General features: G+C 34.6%; 1 protein-coding gene across 1 annotated transcript; it reads right to left on the bottom strand.

The window, feature by feature from the left end:
- Positions 1 to 8,438: 8,438 nt before the first annotated feature.
- Positions 8,439 to 9,495, bottom strand: LOC126726243 (germin-like protein subfamily 1 member 16). Its single transcript, XM_050431465.1, has 2 exons — positions 9,302 to 9,495; positions 8,439 to 9,106 (listed from the first exon to the last, which is right to left on the bottom strand). The coding sequence occupies exons 1-2, from the start codon at positions 9,492 to 9,494 to the stop codon at positions 8,565 to 8,567; spliced, it is 735 nt and encodes a 244-aa protein (XP_050287422.1). The 5' UTR covers position 9,495; the 3' UTR covers positions 8,439 to 8,564.
- Between the last annotated feature and the right edge of the window lie 7,072 nt (positions 9,496 to 16,567).

A 16,567-nucleotide genomic window follows, 5' to 3' on the forward strand; every position in this document is an offset into this window, starting at 1 on the left:
GGTCACATTTTTCTATTTAATTAGGTGAACCAAATTTCTTTAACCACTACTTGTCGTACAATCTTAAAACATAATCAAATGGAATTTTGTAGTTTTAATGTTACTTTGGCCAAAATCAATCAAGAAAGCAATAATTATTACTGAAATGTTCCAGCCTCATAGGCTGCAACATGCTATCTGCGGAATAACATTATTCTTATGTTCTTGCTTTTCCTCTTCTTTGACCTTTTCTTCTTGACCTAATCTAAAGTGGTGGGTACTAAAGACTTCTTAATCTTAAGTATTAGTTAGATTTAATGGTTTTCTAAAACCAGGTGGCCAACAACTACCAGGCATATTCTTGCTTTTCTCCTTCGTTCTTTCTTAATGTTGACGGTGAATTTGTACTCCCAAAAAAAAAAAAAAAAAAGTTATACTGTTTACAGATGAGGCCTGTTGATGTACATTTGAACTAATGAAAAGACTTATCTACCAAATATACAAATCCCGAAGCCTTTATAAATGTTATGAATTGATAGCCCAAGCGCATAAGATCATACGCCAGTAATCTAAGCCCATAAATATAGCCCTATGCCTATGGAAAAATTATCTCCTGGAATTGTCTAAATTTGGGTCCACGAAATCCAACCGAAATACCCATTAATATGGCCAAAATGGCCCATTAGCATTAATTTTTGAAATATTTAGCAACAGAGCACTGTTTCGAAAATAATTAGGGAAATACCACTTTTTCTGGTACTCGAGCTTGGTGAGCTCGAGTACCATGTTTTTTTAATCCACCATCGCCCCATATTCAAGGAGCCCTATAGTGGCGTTTTTAAGCCCTATAGTGACGTTTTTGGGCCCTATAGCGGCGTTTTCCTGCAAATTTTTTTTATAAGTCCTATAACAGGTTCAAGGGGCCCTATAGTGGCGTTTTTAAGCCCTATAGTGACGTTTTCGGGCCCTATAGCGGCGTTTTTTTTTTTTTGAGAAGATGTTTGACCAATGAAAAGATGGTACTCGAGCTCACCAAGCTCGAGTACCAGAAAAAGTGGTATTTCCCTAATTATTTCCGAAACAGTGCTCTGTTGCTAAATATTTCAAAAATTAATGCTAATGGGCCATTTTGGCCCATTAATATAGCTTACAAAAGCATGGAGTCTACCAACTAAGCTGGCCAACCTAGGCCTACCAAAAATCCAATACTAGGCCGCCAAGGGCCCGTGGCTGGGCTTAGCCATAACACCTTAAGTACTTCTTTCTAATTTTGTGGATCAAGATTCAAGCCTCGTGTGAAGAAGTCATCAAAAGGGAAAAATTAGCCAGGTGGATTGAAGGACAAAAGAGTCAACCTACATTTCTTGGGCCCACTTAAAAAAACTCTCAAATGAGTTTGGACCACCACTTGTGAGATTAGTAATCCCTTGAAGAGATAGTTAGACACACAAAAAATTGACAAAAATTTTCGCATCTGACTAATGTAGCAAATTGTTTTTGGTAGATGAAAAAGTAACATATATGATTGGTCTAGATAAGAACCATTAAAACTTGCGAACTCAAAGGTTGTAAAAAATTTTGTGTCTGAACCATTGTTGATCCCATGAATCTTTGGTTTGTTAGTTTGGTTAGAGAGAAATCTCTTTAAGGGTATTGTGCAAGGTGCAACCTCTAACCTTTGTATTTGTGAGAAAGAGTATTTGGATGTTTTTGGGATTGAATAAAGTTTGGTTCCAAACTTGTAATTGAAGATAAGAAAAATCAATGCAATTATGTATTTGAATATAATTGAATAATCTAATGTACTTTACTTAAGGAATTTCACCAATATTTTATTCAATAAATGTTATACAAAGAGATATGAAAAATATTCATTGAAAATTTTAAATAAACAAAAAACAAAAACTAAATGAATTCTTCAAAATTTTTAAGATTGGATGATGGGTGTCTTATCTCCAACCTGTCCCCTTTTAGGAGGGGGGGGGGGGGTGAGGGGTGTTGTCATCCCTAACTATTATAGTATTATACTTGTAAAATATTACGCGCAAAATGCATTGTTTAATTTACTCATATTGCTCACCATTTTATTTCCACAGAGAGAGAGAGAGAGAGAGAGAGAGAGAGCAATAAGGTAAAAACTCATTTACCTCTTGTAGATCAAAAACATGAAATGTTGATAATTTTGTATGTAATAATTGGACTTACTATAGTATTAGAAAATTAACATTTGTATTTGGTAGAAATTAGGATGGGTTTGACCCAACCCATAAACCATGGCCCATGGATTGTCTACATGGGTTATCTGATAAGTGAGTTTAAATTTAAACTAATTGATACTGGTATGAGCTATTAATATTAGTAGTGGAGTAATTTAAACTTAGCAGTTGAGTACTTTTAGGGATCATTTATTAGATAGTGGGTGAATCTTTACTAGTATTCAAGGTACTCCCAAAGTAGTCAGATAATGGGTAATAGTGAGTGAACATACATATTGGTTTTTAGTGCTCTCAAAATAAGCCATCTTTGGAGTGTGAAAATTAAGAGAGACTTTAATAGCCTCTCCAGCGACTTGGAGGTGTTTCACAAAAGAGAAGCAATTGTGAGGAGTTAGTAAAGCAAGCGAAGAATAAGATCCAGCAATCTAGTGATCCGTTCCACCAAAGATATGTGTCTATATGACCCATAGTATTTTATTCAACAGTATTTTATTCACATGCATTTTTGCATGTTAAGAACATAATTTTTGTGACAAATTGCACCCCCGACCCGCTTGATTAAGTTGGGCCAAACACGCATGAAAGGGTAGAGTTGTGTTAGTGCCTTTCAAAATGGTAGTTCGACTAATGATACCCTCCCCCCTAAAATCATGGTTTTACATGGATTCATCACCACTTTTTTTTTAAGTACATAAAAATACCTCTTTTTATTGATTGAAATTTGCACATTAATTTGTAAATAACTAGGGTTTCACATTGCCTTTGTCCAAGATACAATATAAGAAAAACTAAATGGCTAGATATTTTTCTGAAGAGTGAGTGCTGGCCTTTTTTCATATTGAATCACAACCATTTCCCTCTTTACAATCTAGAAATTGAAAAGTATACAGAAAAATATTGATTTAATTTTGAAGGCTAAGTTGAAAGGTGGATGTAATGTGGGAATGGGTTAGGCACCTACCTTGCTTGGTGAATTCCAATCGTCTAGATTATGGTGACTAGTAGTCATGTTACAACCTCCAAGCAAACAACATGTTATAGACATCCAAGAGCATTTTATTCAAGATTGAAATAAGTGCTCATTTATGCATGGTGAAAGATCCTAATATTATTATATGATCACATCATTTGGATTGGAAGTTAAGAACATGATGATTGTGTGTGATTAGTATAAACCATAATCTAAGCATGTGATCATATTATTTGAATAAAAAATATAGTGATTATGTGTGTTCCATGTGATGAAGCTAGAAACATTTTTAGCATCAAAATTAGTAGAATCCTAGGAACAAAAATATCATATACACAAAACATATCATAATTCATTCAAATCATATTCAAACAAACACATACATAGACCCTAGTTTCTAGCATATTATTGAAGAAAAAAAAGTTAGAAAGACATATATGCATGCAAAGCACTCCAAAGGAGGGGAAAGATTCATCTTAGAGGTTGTCCAGGAGTGAGGCAACAAGTTACTTAGCCACAAACCCAAGACCAAGTGGACCGGTGTTTGTCCTATTGTGGCAAAACTAGGAGGACAAACCACAAGGTTCATTTCTTTGTTACTTCCTCTAAAATCCCAAATGAGAATCAAGCTATAAGAACTTTGGAGGAGTGAGGTCAAGTATCAAGTTGAGAACTTGAGACTTGGAGGACCAGTTTTTACCCTTCTAGTTATACGAGACCAAGAGGAACAAAGCACCAAATTACCTTTTCTTTGTTACTTCCTAAAGAGCTCTAAGGAAGTGGATTGCTTTGGATCAAACATTCCACCTCTTTTTATAGTGAGGGGAAGAGTATTCTAGAGGAGGGAGAAATGGTATTTAATTGAGAGTTGACTTTGGTGCATTTATTTCTTAGGTGGTGAGAGTAGAGTGCAAGTAGAAGGTTAAAAATCCTGATTCTTCCCAAATATAGCTAGTAGGGACAAATTTAATAAATCATATCCCACATGTTTCTTATCTAAATTAATTCATTCTTGTTCTCAAATTGAAACTCCAAATGTCTACTATGGCGGTGTTTTCCCAACAACCCTAGGCTGCTTAGGGTTGAACCCCCGATTAATTTGTATTTTGGATTGGGTTAAGCCCATAATGGAATGTCTTGGAGAAATTCTTGTGGTAAAAGGTGGTGACTAAATGGTGTTTCGATAATGACCTATTTTGGAATTTGGCTAGTCGAGGAGGCTACCAAGTGGCTAAGTTCACCCTTTTTAGGTCTAACCTAGACCTTCTTACCTCTAAGATTGCCTTCTATTTTCACTCTTTTCTCTCCCTAATTCTGGTTCCACTCTTACTCAAATTTTCCCATCCTTTTTTATACCTCTCTCTTTGAGATCCATCACTTATAGGGTCGAAATGGGTCTCTGAGTCTATATCACTTTTTCTACACATTTCGTTATGTGCCAAAAGTGGGACCCAAACTCTGCCATTGAGAAGATTTTCTAGTAACTTGTACCTGTTGCCGAATCTTACGCTTGGCTAATGGATTTCCCAGGGCACTACTTTATATCCTCGATAGAGATATATCCTAGCCTACATGTTTAGTCATGCCAAGGAGGGGCATTTCTAATTACGTCTCACCTAGTGTAGGTGGCTCTTATTCAGGCTAGTTTTTGCCCCGAATGGGCCAAACCCAGCCTTAGGATGAACCTTCCTTTTTGCTGGGGTTCAGCCTTGGATGGGCTAGGCCTAGCCTGGGGATGGGCTTTCCTTTCTGCCACCCTACATCTACTTTACAATGACTAAAACCTCAATAATAAATTCACAGTAGTGTGAGAGATATTCACGAAATAGTAAGCAATGGACATTTCTTGGAAATATGTTTTGTAGTATAATTATCATTCATAGACCTAAATTAACTCCCTTTTAACATTAACACTATTTCAGAATTAATATGCCCAGATTATCATTGAATCAATCCCTTTAAAAAGACTAATATCACCAAAATTTAAAGGATCATTAATACATTGACATCCGGATTAATAAAGTGCATGCAATTCCACCATTATATTTAGTCTTGACCAATAGGAACACAAAATGTTATATATTTTAAATTAAATCCACATGGGACCAATCAAAATCAATTGTTCATAATCACACATGATCAAACTTAACCACATAGATGTATATTAACTATTAAAACTTGATTTGATGATATCTTTTATTCTAGTGATTTGATTGAGGCTTGTGGCTTGTTGTTTTCATCGTTATAACTTCAAGATTTATCTTATGTGAAGAAATTGGAGCTAAAGTGGCATTTTTGCCACTTGAGGCTTGAAATTACTTTTTGTCCACTTAATAGCATTAAATGCATATAGGAAAATGGGGTGTCTACAAGATTATACAAAAAACATTATATATATATATATATATATATATATATATATATATATATATATATGTATGTATATTACTTGTTTGAAATATATATTTATAGTCAACTTAAATTATGAAGTAGTTTAGGCATGGCAATGATCATACTAACACATTAAGCTTAAAAATAAAAAAAAAATAAAAATTGAACCAAGAATGAATAAATTAAATTAGAACTTATATCTACATTATATTTTCTATGCTAATCAAGTATTTAGTTTAATAAATTAACTTTTTATATGTTAATTTTTTTTGAATCAATTTCTTCCTATATATTTTATCTTAATCTTGCTCCTGAACCAAAATCTCGATTCTACTAATGTGGGTGCAACGGAGAGTATGCCCCAGCCGAGTGGATTGTGGTGGAGAAAAGTGGAGTCGTCACCTAGATTAGCTTTATGAACCATATTGGGCCTTTTGGGCCAATCAATTACATGCATGGGTCTACATACTAGATTATGGATCTGAAGTTTGGGTACAGTTTGGGAAGCTGTTAGGCACCCAAGACTGCCCACCTTGTGGGCTGGCCTCCATTATGTATTACTAGGCCATATTTAATTAAAGAGTTTTTTAAGAGAGCTCTAATCCTTAACTTGAACATACATCATGCACTTAAGGAAATAACATCACAACATATATATAAAAGGAAACAAATAAAACACAATCAAACATATTATAAAAAGGAAAAGACAACAATTAAATCACACACATAAGGAAAGATTATAAAATAAACCAAACATGGCAAACAGATCCAAACAATCATGAAAAATAATTAAACACAATTAATTAACCAAAACATGGTCAAATAGAATCAAATATCATGTGAAAAATAACTAAATAAACAAAAATAAGAATTTTGCCCTAATCTGGATTCAGGGTTCGCACGCATACTCAATTATATGTACGTATGGTTGAGCCATGCGCACGCAGAATCGATGATGCGTATGCATTCTTTAGCACAGATTAAAAAAATTACATTTTTACAGATTTAATCATTCAAAGATATAAACATATAAATCAAACAAGCATAGTAGAACCCTAAATGCTAAACTAACATAAAGAAAATATAAAAAAATATCAATATAAACAAACAAACATGAAACAAAACAAACAATTATACTAAACTAACATTAACTAAATAAACATGTCAAACTTAAGAGGAATCATGTGAGAACTAAAGAAACAAAAGAGAACAAAAACAAAATATACTAAACCACGGTTAGATTAATAAACGAAAAAAGATCATAAAATCAACTAAAACAAGTAAGAACACTTGATATAGTATTAAACAAAGAATCATGTGAATCCTATGTAGCAAAGTGGGAGATCATAGAAAAGAGACTCACCTTGCTTTAAAATCATAGTTTTGAGATTGTTTAACCGACCCCTTAGTGCCTACAACACAAAGGTTAGATGGAGAAGACAAAGATAATCAAAGAACACAATAATTGCTAGTAATTACAACTCAAGAACAAAAGGTTTTGAAAAGGGTTTTAGAAAGCAATTTTGAAAGCAAACTTTCTACCTTAGAACAAACTAAAGAGAGGTTTTAATTTTGTAAAAAATGTGCTAAGGCCCTGCCTTAGGGTTTTGAAAATAGAAAATAGGGTTTTAGAGAAGATGAAGGACAAAAAATCACTCTCTCTAGCTAGGCTTTTGATTGGAGATATAAGATGAGTATTTATAAGTTAAAATTAGGATTTTCAGGGCTTTTTAATGGTCTTTGGATGTTTCCAAGGGTCTAGGGGCCGGCTCATACCAAAGAATGATGTTTTGGGCCCTTAAAAATGAAGTTATGGAACCCAAAAAATTGGCCTGCATACGCATGGTGCATGCATGATTCATGTGTACGCATGCTCTCTAGAAACCCTGATTTGACAGCTCTGATGGCCTAGCTTAACTCATTGAATATAAATTCAAATTTAGGCAAAATTTATGTCTGTATTGAAACTCAGGATGTCTACTTTCCAATGAAATAAACCTTACTTAAAAATTATTTGTGGATCAAAAGGTATGGTCAAAATAGTGAGAAAATGACATTTTTCAAAATCGTTTACAATGCAATTTGAACACTTTTGAGTTGTGATTACGTCCAAACTATTGTGAACTCTTTAAATAACCTTGGTTGACATATGTCAAGCTCATTATTGGGGCCGAGGACCAAAATTTCTTAACAGGTACAAAATGAAGTGTCTATAACTAATACCTTAACATGTAAGTTAATATTCTCTATGAGTCAAGTATACCTCTTACATCAAAAATCATTAATTGATATGAAAACTCAATGGTAATTGAATTTATTAGCAATTATTTTGGTAGTCAGCATGCACAATATGAAAAGCTTTATCCATTAACATCACTGTATTTATGCAAAGGTAGACCACCACAAAGAGTTTTGTATATTTTTCCCATTATTTTCTACATAAAAAATTAGGGCATAAAAAATAATTTTATTTAAATACTTAAATTCTGAATACAACACAAATGTCCATACTTATACTATTTCAAGAGTACTCAAAAATATTTCTTCAACGCCAAGAACCTTGTATCTCAACTATCATATTTTCGTATTTCCAACAAAGACATATAAGATTTAAACTCCTCTTCCGCATTGTAACCAAAAAAAAAAAAAGAAAAAAACTTCAACGTTACCTTTAGGAATGGTTTTTGGACATAAAATAGGTACTACCGAACCCCCAACTTGGCTTGCCATTTTTTAAAATGATTTTTTTTTTTTTTTTTTTGTATTCTTAATACAATATTGTTCAGTTTATATATAATAGTACAGGCATTTGTGGTTTCAAACGTCTTGGATCCAAGGTGTAATCAAGATTTAGTCTTGCACAAATTGTATTGCCTTGCAAATAACACAATGAAACCATTTTATTTGATAATAATTATTCAAATGACATTACAATAAGGAAAACCAAACAAATGTTATTCAAATTTTATAGTTGTTCACCCTCACTATTTGAAAGATTTTTCAGAATTCTAGTTTGGCGCGAATGCTTTTTGAAGATATTCAACTACATTCTTGTCTAGTTGGAAGGCCTTGATGAGAACATCAGGATTGATGGGTGGAACAGATCCAAAGACCGCGTTTGCTATGGTGATCACCCCAGGATTTTGGCTGCTGAGACCAGCAAAGGCAAGACCAACAGTCTTCCCTATATTGAATTGGAAGTGAATGAGACCAATTGGGAATACAAAGACATCTCCCTTGTTTAGAACTTTGGTGAAGAGTTTGTTTGGGTTGGATGTGACAAATCCAACTAAGAAAGTACCCTCAATGACTACAAAAAGCTCAGTGCCACGAGGGTGAGTGTGAGGAGGATTTAGGCCATATTCTGCAAAGTCAAGGCGAGCCAAAGAAATGCCAAGAGTGTTGAGACCTGCTAATTTATCGACATTCACTAGAGTGACATTTGATCCGACTTTGTTTCCAGTGTTTCCGGGAATATTAAGTCCAGAAAAGGAAAAATCATTTGCTGAGACCATTGCAGGGTCCTTGCAAAATTTTCCATTCACGAACACTACACAAAGAAAGAAAAGTTAGTCATTGTTGCAAATAAGACGATTGTGTAACAATGTACTGTAACATGTCATCTAGGGGGGAAAAAACCGTTGGGGAATAATTTTATTAATGTAAGAACTTATAATAAATTTAAAAGAACTTGATTGATAATACTACTACTGCTAATAATATTGAGAGTGTGTTTTATACATACCACCAGATTTGATGTCGTTAATTGCAACACAGAAGTCTTGCAAAGGACTAGGATCATAGGCAGAAACAAAGGAGGATGCCAAGGCCAAAATGGCCACAGTCGCAAGGAAAGAAACACCTTTCATTATATTTGAGGAGGTTATCTCTATCTTATATGATATACTATTCTTGGTTGAGGGAGGGATAAGAAACATAGCAATATTGAAATTTTTATTTATAGAGAGGAATGGGAGAAGCGGTCCATATTTTTGCAAAAACTTGGTAATTGTTTAACTCTGTCACATTTTTTTATTTAATTAGGTGAACCAAATGTCTTTACCCGTATAACCACTACTTGTCGTCACATATATATTAAAACCTATCAAATGGGACCTCTTCAATGGCATTGTGCAGATTAAAGGTTGCTTTGACAAAAATAATATAAACCTGATGTTGATGGTATATAATATTGCTATATTTATTTATTGAAATGACTGAGAAGCTCCTATTTATGTTGGACTCTGTCCACATTAGTGAAAATTTCCACCGTTGTCGGCTGCAGAATTCGCTGCGCAACAAGACAAAGACATTTGCGTAAATTCTTTAACTCAAATTGCTTGTAACTGTGGAGTATCTCATTGACCTTATCTTATTTGGTGTACTAAAGACTTCTTAATGTTTAATTAGATTTAAATTAATGTCTAGGACCAAGTAACCAACAACTACTGTGGTATCTGTCTGGTACAGGTATATCCTTCTTCTTTCCCCCCTCTTTTTTGTTGTTGATAATCTGCATAAAGATTTGTTTCCCTTTTTTGCTCTCTTTATGTTGATCCTATGTTATGGTGTATTTGAGCTCCAAAAAAAAAAAAAAGTGTATGGTGTATTTCGTTTAGAGTTGAAGATTCATTACTACGTATAGATGAAACCTGTTAAGATGTTAGTTTTTGCACTTCTTTCGGGCAAATGAAAATAATTACATAATAATAATAATAATAATAATAATAATAATAAAAAAGAGACAAATCCCAAAGCCCATAATGCAATGCATTGATAACCCAACCCTTTAAGCACCATATACCAGAAATAATTAAATACGGCCCTTACATTTGGCAAAATCAACGTGTCGAATTGGAAAAAATTTGGATCCATGAAACCCAACTAAAAAACCCATTAAATAGTCTACCAAATTGGCCGAACTGGGCCCACCAAAAATTCAACCCTAGTAAGCCTAGGGCCCATGTCTGGGCCGAATGTCAGAATACTTATGGTACTTCTTTCTAGGCCAAGCCCATGTGTGAAGAAGCTAGCAAAGGCAAAAAATAGGAGAGGTGGATTGGAGGGTAAGAGAGTCATTCCGCATCTGCTTTGACTTGAACACGTTGAAAAAACTCAAAAGAGCTTGGAGTACTTGTGACACGATTGAGCTCATACTTGATGCAATATGCAATACACAATTGCTCATGGAAGAATAACAAATTTGTAGGATTAACGCACAAGCCCAAAACTTTTTCTTACTCCAAATAAAGGACTCAATCAACGTTTAATATTATCTGTCCTAAATCCTCAAATTGGGAAAGTGGATTCCCTTTTAGAGAAGCATTTCTCATGGCCTTGGTTCAATTGGTTACCTTAGACTCGAGAAAAATAACTTTGTTGGCATTAAGGTCCGTTTGATTGGGTAGAATTTAGGAAGAATTGAAAAAAATGAAAGAAAATGGGGAGGGAAAAAAATTGGTGTTTAGTTAAGTGGATTTGTGGAAATATCATTCATGAGGTCTAAGTGTTTTCTCCCAAAATTGAAGAGAAACTAAAGAGAAATCATTATGACAGCCAAAGATCAAATTTGACCCTCCCTCTTCATTGTGTCTATTATGTTCATGTTGTGTTGTTGTCTTTTTTTAAAAAAATTTATTTTTAAAATTTTTTCTTTTTAGTCAAACAATTACCTTTGCATTTTTGGCTATTTGTTTTATTTATTTATTTATTTTTATCAACGGTGGGTTCTTTAGTTTATAACAAATGGTGGCTTTCACTTTTTTATTTATTTTTATTTTAAAGAAGACACCTCGAATGGTTATATATAAATAAAATAACAAAGAAAAATAAAATATTATTATAATATTAATGACATGTTAATTTATATAGGATGTTATTCTTTTAATTTAAATTGATAATAAGTATTTTTTTTAATGATTGTAAGGAAATTGTTTTTTATATTATGTAATTGGAGCATGAGAGTAATTTTATACAAACTTTATTTTCAATCCACTTACATTTCTTTTCAACTAAACAAATAAGTTTTTCACCCCTCTACTTTTTCATCTTTCAAACTAAACACATAAGAGAGAAAACAAAATCTCTTTTATCATCCAACTTTTCTATCCCTTCTCCATTTTCTATCCTCCTATTTTTCCACCCCTCCAACCAAATGAACTTCAAGTGTTCATTACTCAAGACAAGTGTATACTAGTGTCCAACTTCCAATTAACAAGAAACTTAATATTCATATTAAGAAAAATGAGAATAAGTAATCTATTTTTAAAATCTTAATTTTATAAAATATTATTAAGTGGTGTAACATTAACAAAATGGTAAACTTGACGTCGTTTATATATGTAACTGCTGGTTTGGGGTTTGTGTTCATTAATGTATTAGCAGTTTATCACCATTACTCAATTGTTTAAACATAGTTCACAGTTTCACTCTTGGTAGGCAATCCTAGCATTCAATAGGGGTGGAACTAATTATGACTCTGTGTAACTGAATAAGAGCAAGACTTGGTTGAAAACTTGAAATCCAAATAGAAGAACTAAAATTGAGGCACTAGTTTTGTAGTGTTCACATTTGGCAAGGAAATGCTAGTGAAATTGAAAGCTTGAAGGAGAGAATCATCGTGAGGAAAGCAATATTTATCTCATGTATATTATTTTGACTTTCACTAGGTAGAGGATTTTTTATTTTTTATTTTTAGGACAGTTCGAATGTCGTTTTTGATTCGTATGATTCAATGATTTGGATATATGCATAATTTCCTCTCATATATAGTATGTGGTGTGGGAGCCATACCTTGTGAGAAGCTAATACAATGTGAGAGATAAATCCACAATTCATATAATTTATACTATAAGAGATAGATTCTCCTAGAAATGGGTGGGTGAAAATGAAATCAATGTCACATAGTATGAATAGGGTAAATGATTCATGTATGAGCTAATTCAATTATATGTGGATTAATATGCATTCAAGAATTAGGCTTTTTTATTTTATATGATTTGATAGTCTGGGATTGGAATTCTAATTTTCGTTACAAAAGAAAGTATACAATAGGTGGATTATTCATTTTATTGAGCTAAAAGGTAGAATATTTCCAACTTCAAAAATCTAACATGACAGATTGAATATTAAGATCTTCAGGTTTCAGTAACAAGGAGGACCACAAGGCAAAATTTTGGGTTGACTTTCAGAATTCTTCGTCCCAATTCATTTTGATTAGTCTATAAAATCAATGGTTCGATTGTTTTTTTTCCTTTCCCTTCAGCGAGAAAATGAAATTATTTCTTTATATTAGTGTTTTCCTCCATACGCTTGAAATTGAATTTTGGAATTTGTTACTGTCTCCATTAATTGAATCATAAATTCCTTATGCAAAAATCATGCCATTTCTTGTATAACTGAAATATGCTTGCATTGTATGCTGCTCTTAAAATCAAGGTTATTAAACCCGGACCGGACCGTACGGTCCGACCGGAAAACCCGGGAACCGTTCAGATTCACGGTCCATTTAAGGTAAGGAACCGTTCCATGCGAAAAAAGCATGGAACCGTCCGGACCGTGGTCCGACCGTCCGGGTCTGTGAACCGTGACCGGTTCACACGGTTCGGACGGTTCCCTAATTTCAGCCTTTTTTTTTTTTTTTTTTTTTTTTTTTAAACCCTCTCTCAAAAATCACTCTTAGCCTCACTCTGAAACCCTCTCTCAATCACTCTCAATCCTCACTTGTCTCTGCCTCTCTCAAAAATCACTCTCAATCCTCACTCTCTCAAGTCTCAATCACTCTCTCGTCTCTGCCTCTCCCTCGTCACCGTCGCACTGTCGCAGCTTAGCCCAGATTTCTTCCTCAATCCTCACTCTCTCAATCACTCTCTCCCTCGTCGCCGTCGCACTGTTGCAGCTCAGCCCAGATCTCTTCCTCACTCTCTCAAAGTCTCAATCACTCTTTCGTCTCTACCTCTCTCCCTCGTTGCCGTCACAGCTCAACCCAGATCGCAGCTCACTCTCTCACACTCATCTCTGCCTCTCTCCCTCGTCCCCGTCGCAGCTCACTCTGTGCCTCGTCGCCGTCGCCGTCGCCGTCGTTGGTACTTTAATCTGTTTTTTCTTTGTTAATATTTGCAAGTTGATTGTGGATAATGATATAGATTTGAAGTGTTGGTGTGTAAATTGATTTGGGTCAATTGAAAATTGATTGTGGATGATGATATAGATCTGAAGTGTTGGTGTATGTGAAGACAAGGCTTGTGATATTATTGTAATTGTGAAAATTGATTTGGGTCAATTGGTGCTTCTGTCTGCCAAAATTACTTTGTTGTGTCTGCAACTTCTTGCTGCATGTTTTTTTTTTTTTTTTTTTGTATTTTTTATTGCTGTTGGTTTCAATAATATTTGCATTATTCTCAAATCATTTGCCCCATTACTAAAAGCAATCTCAACATAATTGAAATCTCATAATTAACATAGCATCTGAATATGCTAGATTTCAAATTTACTTAACTACAGCTATCAGACCACATATTAATATACTTGACAAGCACAATGAAGAAGAAATGACCAATCAAAATGTGAAACAAAAGTAAGCTAATAGCTAGTCAAAGTGAGAAGAAGCAAAAACAGTGTGAAACAAAAGTAAGCTAATAGCTAGTCAAAGTGAGAAGAAGCAAAAACAGTAATACAAGTACCAATGACTTGCAGAAACCCTGTGCTTTCCCAGATAAGAAGACATTATTCTCAGAAACCCTATGCTTTCCCAGCAATACAAGTTAATTATTTAGTTTTTTTTTTTTTTGGGTCTGTTGCATAATGAGTAGGTTCTGTGGAAAGTTGAAAAGGAAAAGTGAATGTGGGATTAGGATGTTTTAGGGATCAGTTTTTGTATTATGGTTCAATTAACTTGTGGAAAGGATGTTACATTTGAAAAGTTTTTTTGTCTAGTGACTTGTTTCTTTCATGCATTTTTGATGGGAAGGAGTTTTTTTTGTCTAGTGTGTAACAATGTGTAATTCTGTACTGTATTTTTGTAAGTTTTATGTATTTTTTAGAAATAAGCTTTTCTAAATGAATTAGGCTATTTTAGTTATTTTTTCTATTTTTTTTAATTAATTTAATGTTTTTATATATGTTTAAAATAATTATTAAATTAATTATGACGTCATCACGGTTCGACCCCGGTTCGACCTCGGTCCAACCTCAAAGCCCTTGAACCTCTCCCTTTTACGGTTCAATGAACGGTCCGGGTCTGAAAACCTTGCTTAAAATGCCACATTGCCACTACCACCGTATAATGTCCACACAAATTACATAATTAAAGTAAAAAATGAACAAATAGACAAATTAAAGGAAGAGGAAATATTTAACTTTGTTGGATTAACTAGAACAAGCCAAATTCCTTTCCCTGAAAAAAAAAAATATAAATATATATATATATATATATATACTATGGTCTCTGAGTCAGAGAGACACAACGAGCCACAACAATACAAACATGAGCAAAAGGGCCCAAGGCCCCAAATCCAAAAATGAAAAAACAGAGAGAAGGGAAGGCAAAAAGGGAAAGAAAAAAAAAATCGACTCAGTGGTTCCGATTCAGATCAGGGGCAAGCGAGATAGAGAGAATTATTGGCGGCAAGAAGGAGAAAGAGCTCTCGTCGTGGGTCTGTGACGACAAGGTCAGAGCAGAGTCGAGACTTCGAGAGTGAGCGACTGTGAGAGCAGAAAGGAGAGAGTGATAGATCGGGTAAAGGTGAAGCAAAATTAGGGCTCTTAACCCAGCTGGGCCAATTGATAGTCAGAATTCATCCAGCGCTTTGTCCTATTGTGGCAAAACTAGGAGGACAAACCACAAGGTTTGCTTCTTTGTTACTTCCTTTAAAATCCCAAATGAGAATCAAGGTACTCCTATAAGAACTTTGGAGGAGTGAGGTCAAGTATCAGGTTGAGAACTCGAGACTTGGAGGACCAGTTTTTACCCTTCTAGTTATACGAGACCAAGAGGAACAAAGCACCAAATTACTTTTTCTTTGTTACTTCCTAAAGAGCTCTAAGGAAGTGGATTGCTTTGGATCAAGCATTCCACCTCTTTTTATAGTGTGGGGAAGAGTATTCTAAATTAGGGAGATAGGGCATTTAATTGAGAGTTGACTTTGGTGCATTAATTTCTTGGGTGGTGAGAGTAGAGTGCAAGCAAAGGGTTACAAATCCCAATTCTTCCCAAATATAGCTAATAGAGACAAATTTAATAAATCATATCCCACATGTTTCTTATTGGAATTAATTCATTCTTGTTCTCAAATTGAAACTCCAAATGTCTACTGCGGTGGTGTTTTCCCAACAACCCTAGGCAGGTTAGGGTCAAACTCCCGATTAATTTGTATTCCGAATTGGGTTTAGCCCAAAATGGGATGTCCTAGAGAAATTCTTGTGGTAAAAGGTGGTGACTAAATGGTGTTTCGATAACAACTTATTATGGAATTTGGCTAGCCGAGGAGGCTACCAAGTGGCTAAGTTCACCATTTTTAGGTCTAAGTTAGACCTTCTTACCTTTGAGATTGCCATCTATTTTCACGCTTTTCTCTCCCTAATTCTGGTTCCAACCCCTACTTTGATTTTCCCATCCCTTTTATACCTCTCTCTTAGAGACCCATCACTTATAGGGTCGGAGTGGGTCTCTGAGTCTATATCACTTTTTCAACACGTTTTGTCGTGTGCCAAAAGTGGGACCCAAACTCAGCTATTGAGAAGATTTTTTAGTAAATTGTACTTGCCGCCAAATCTTGTGCTCGGCAAGCGGATTTCCCAAGGCACTACTTTATATCCTCGACAAAGATAGATCCTTGCCTGCATGTTTAGTCATGCCAAGGAGGGGCATTTCTAATTACGTCTCACCTAGTGAAGGTGGGTCTTATTCGAGCTGGTTTTTGCCCCAGATAGGCTAGACCTAGCCTTAGGATGAACCTTCCTTTTTGCTGGGGTTCAGCCCTGGCCTGGGGATGGGCTTTCCTTTTTGTCACCC

This window comes from Quercus robur, chromosome 5 (assembly GCF_932294415.1).
Source record: "Quercus robur chromosome 5, dhQueRobu3.1, whole genome shotgun sequence".
Classification (NCBI taxonomy): Eukaryota; Viridiplantae; Streptophyta; class Magnoliopsida; order Fagales; family Fagaceae; genus Quercus; species Quercus robur.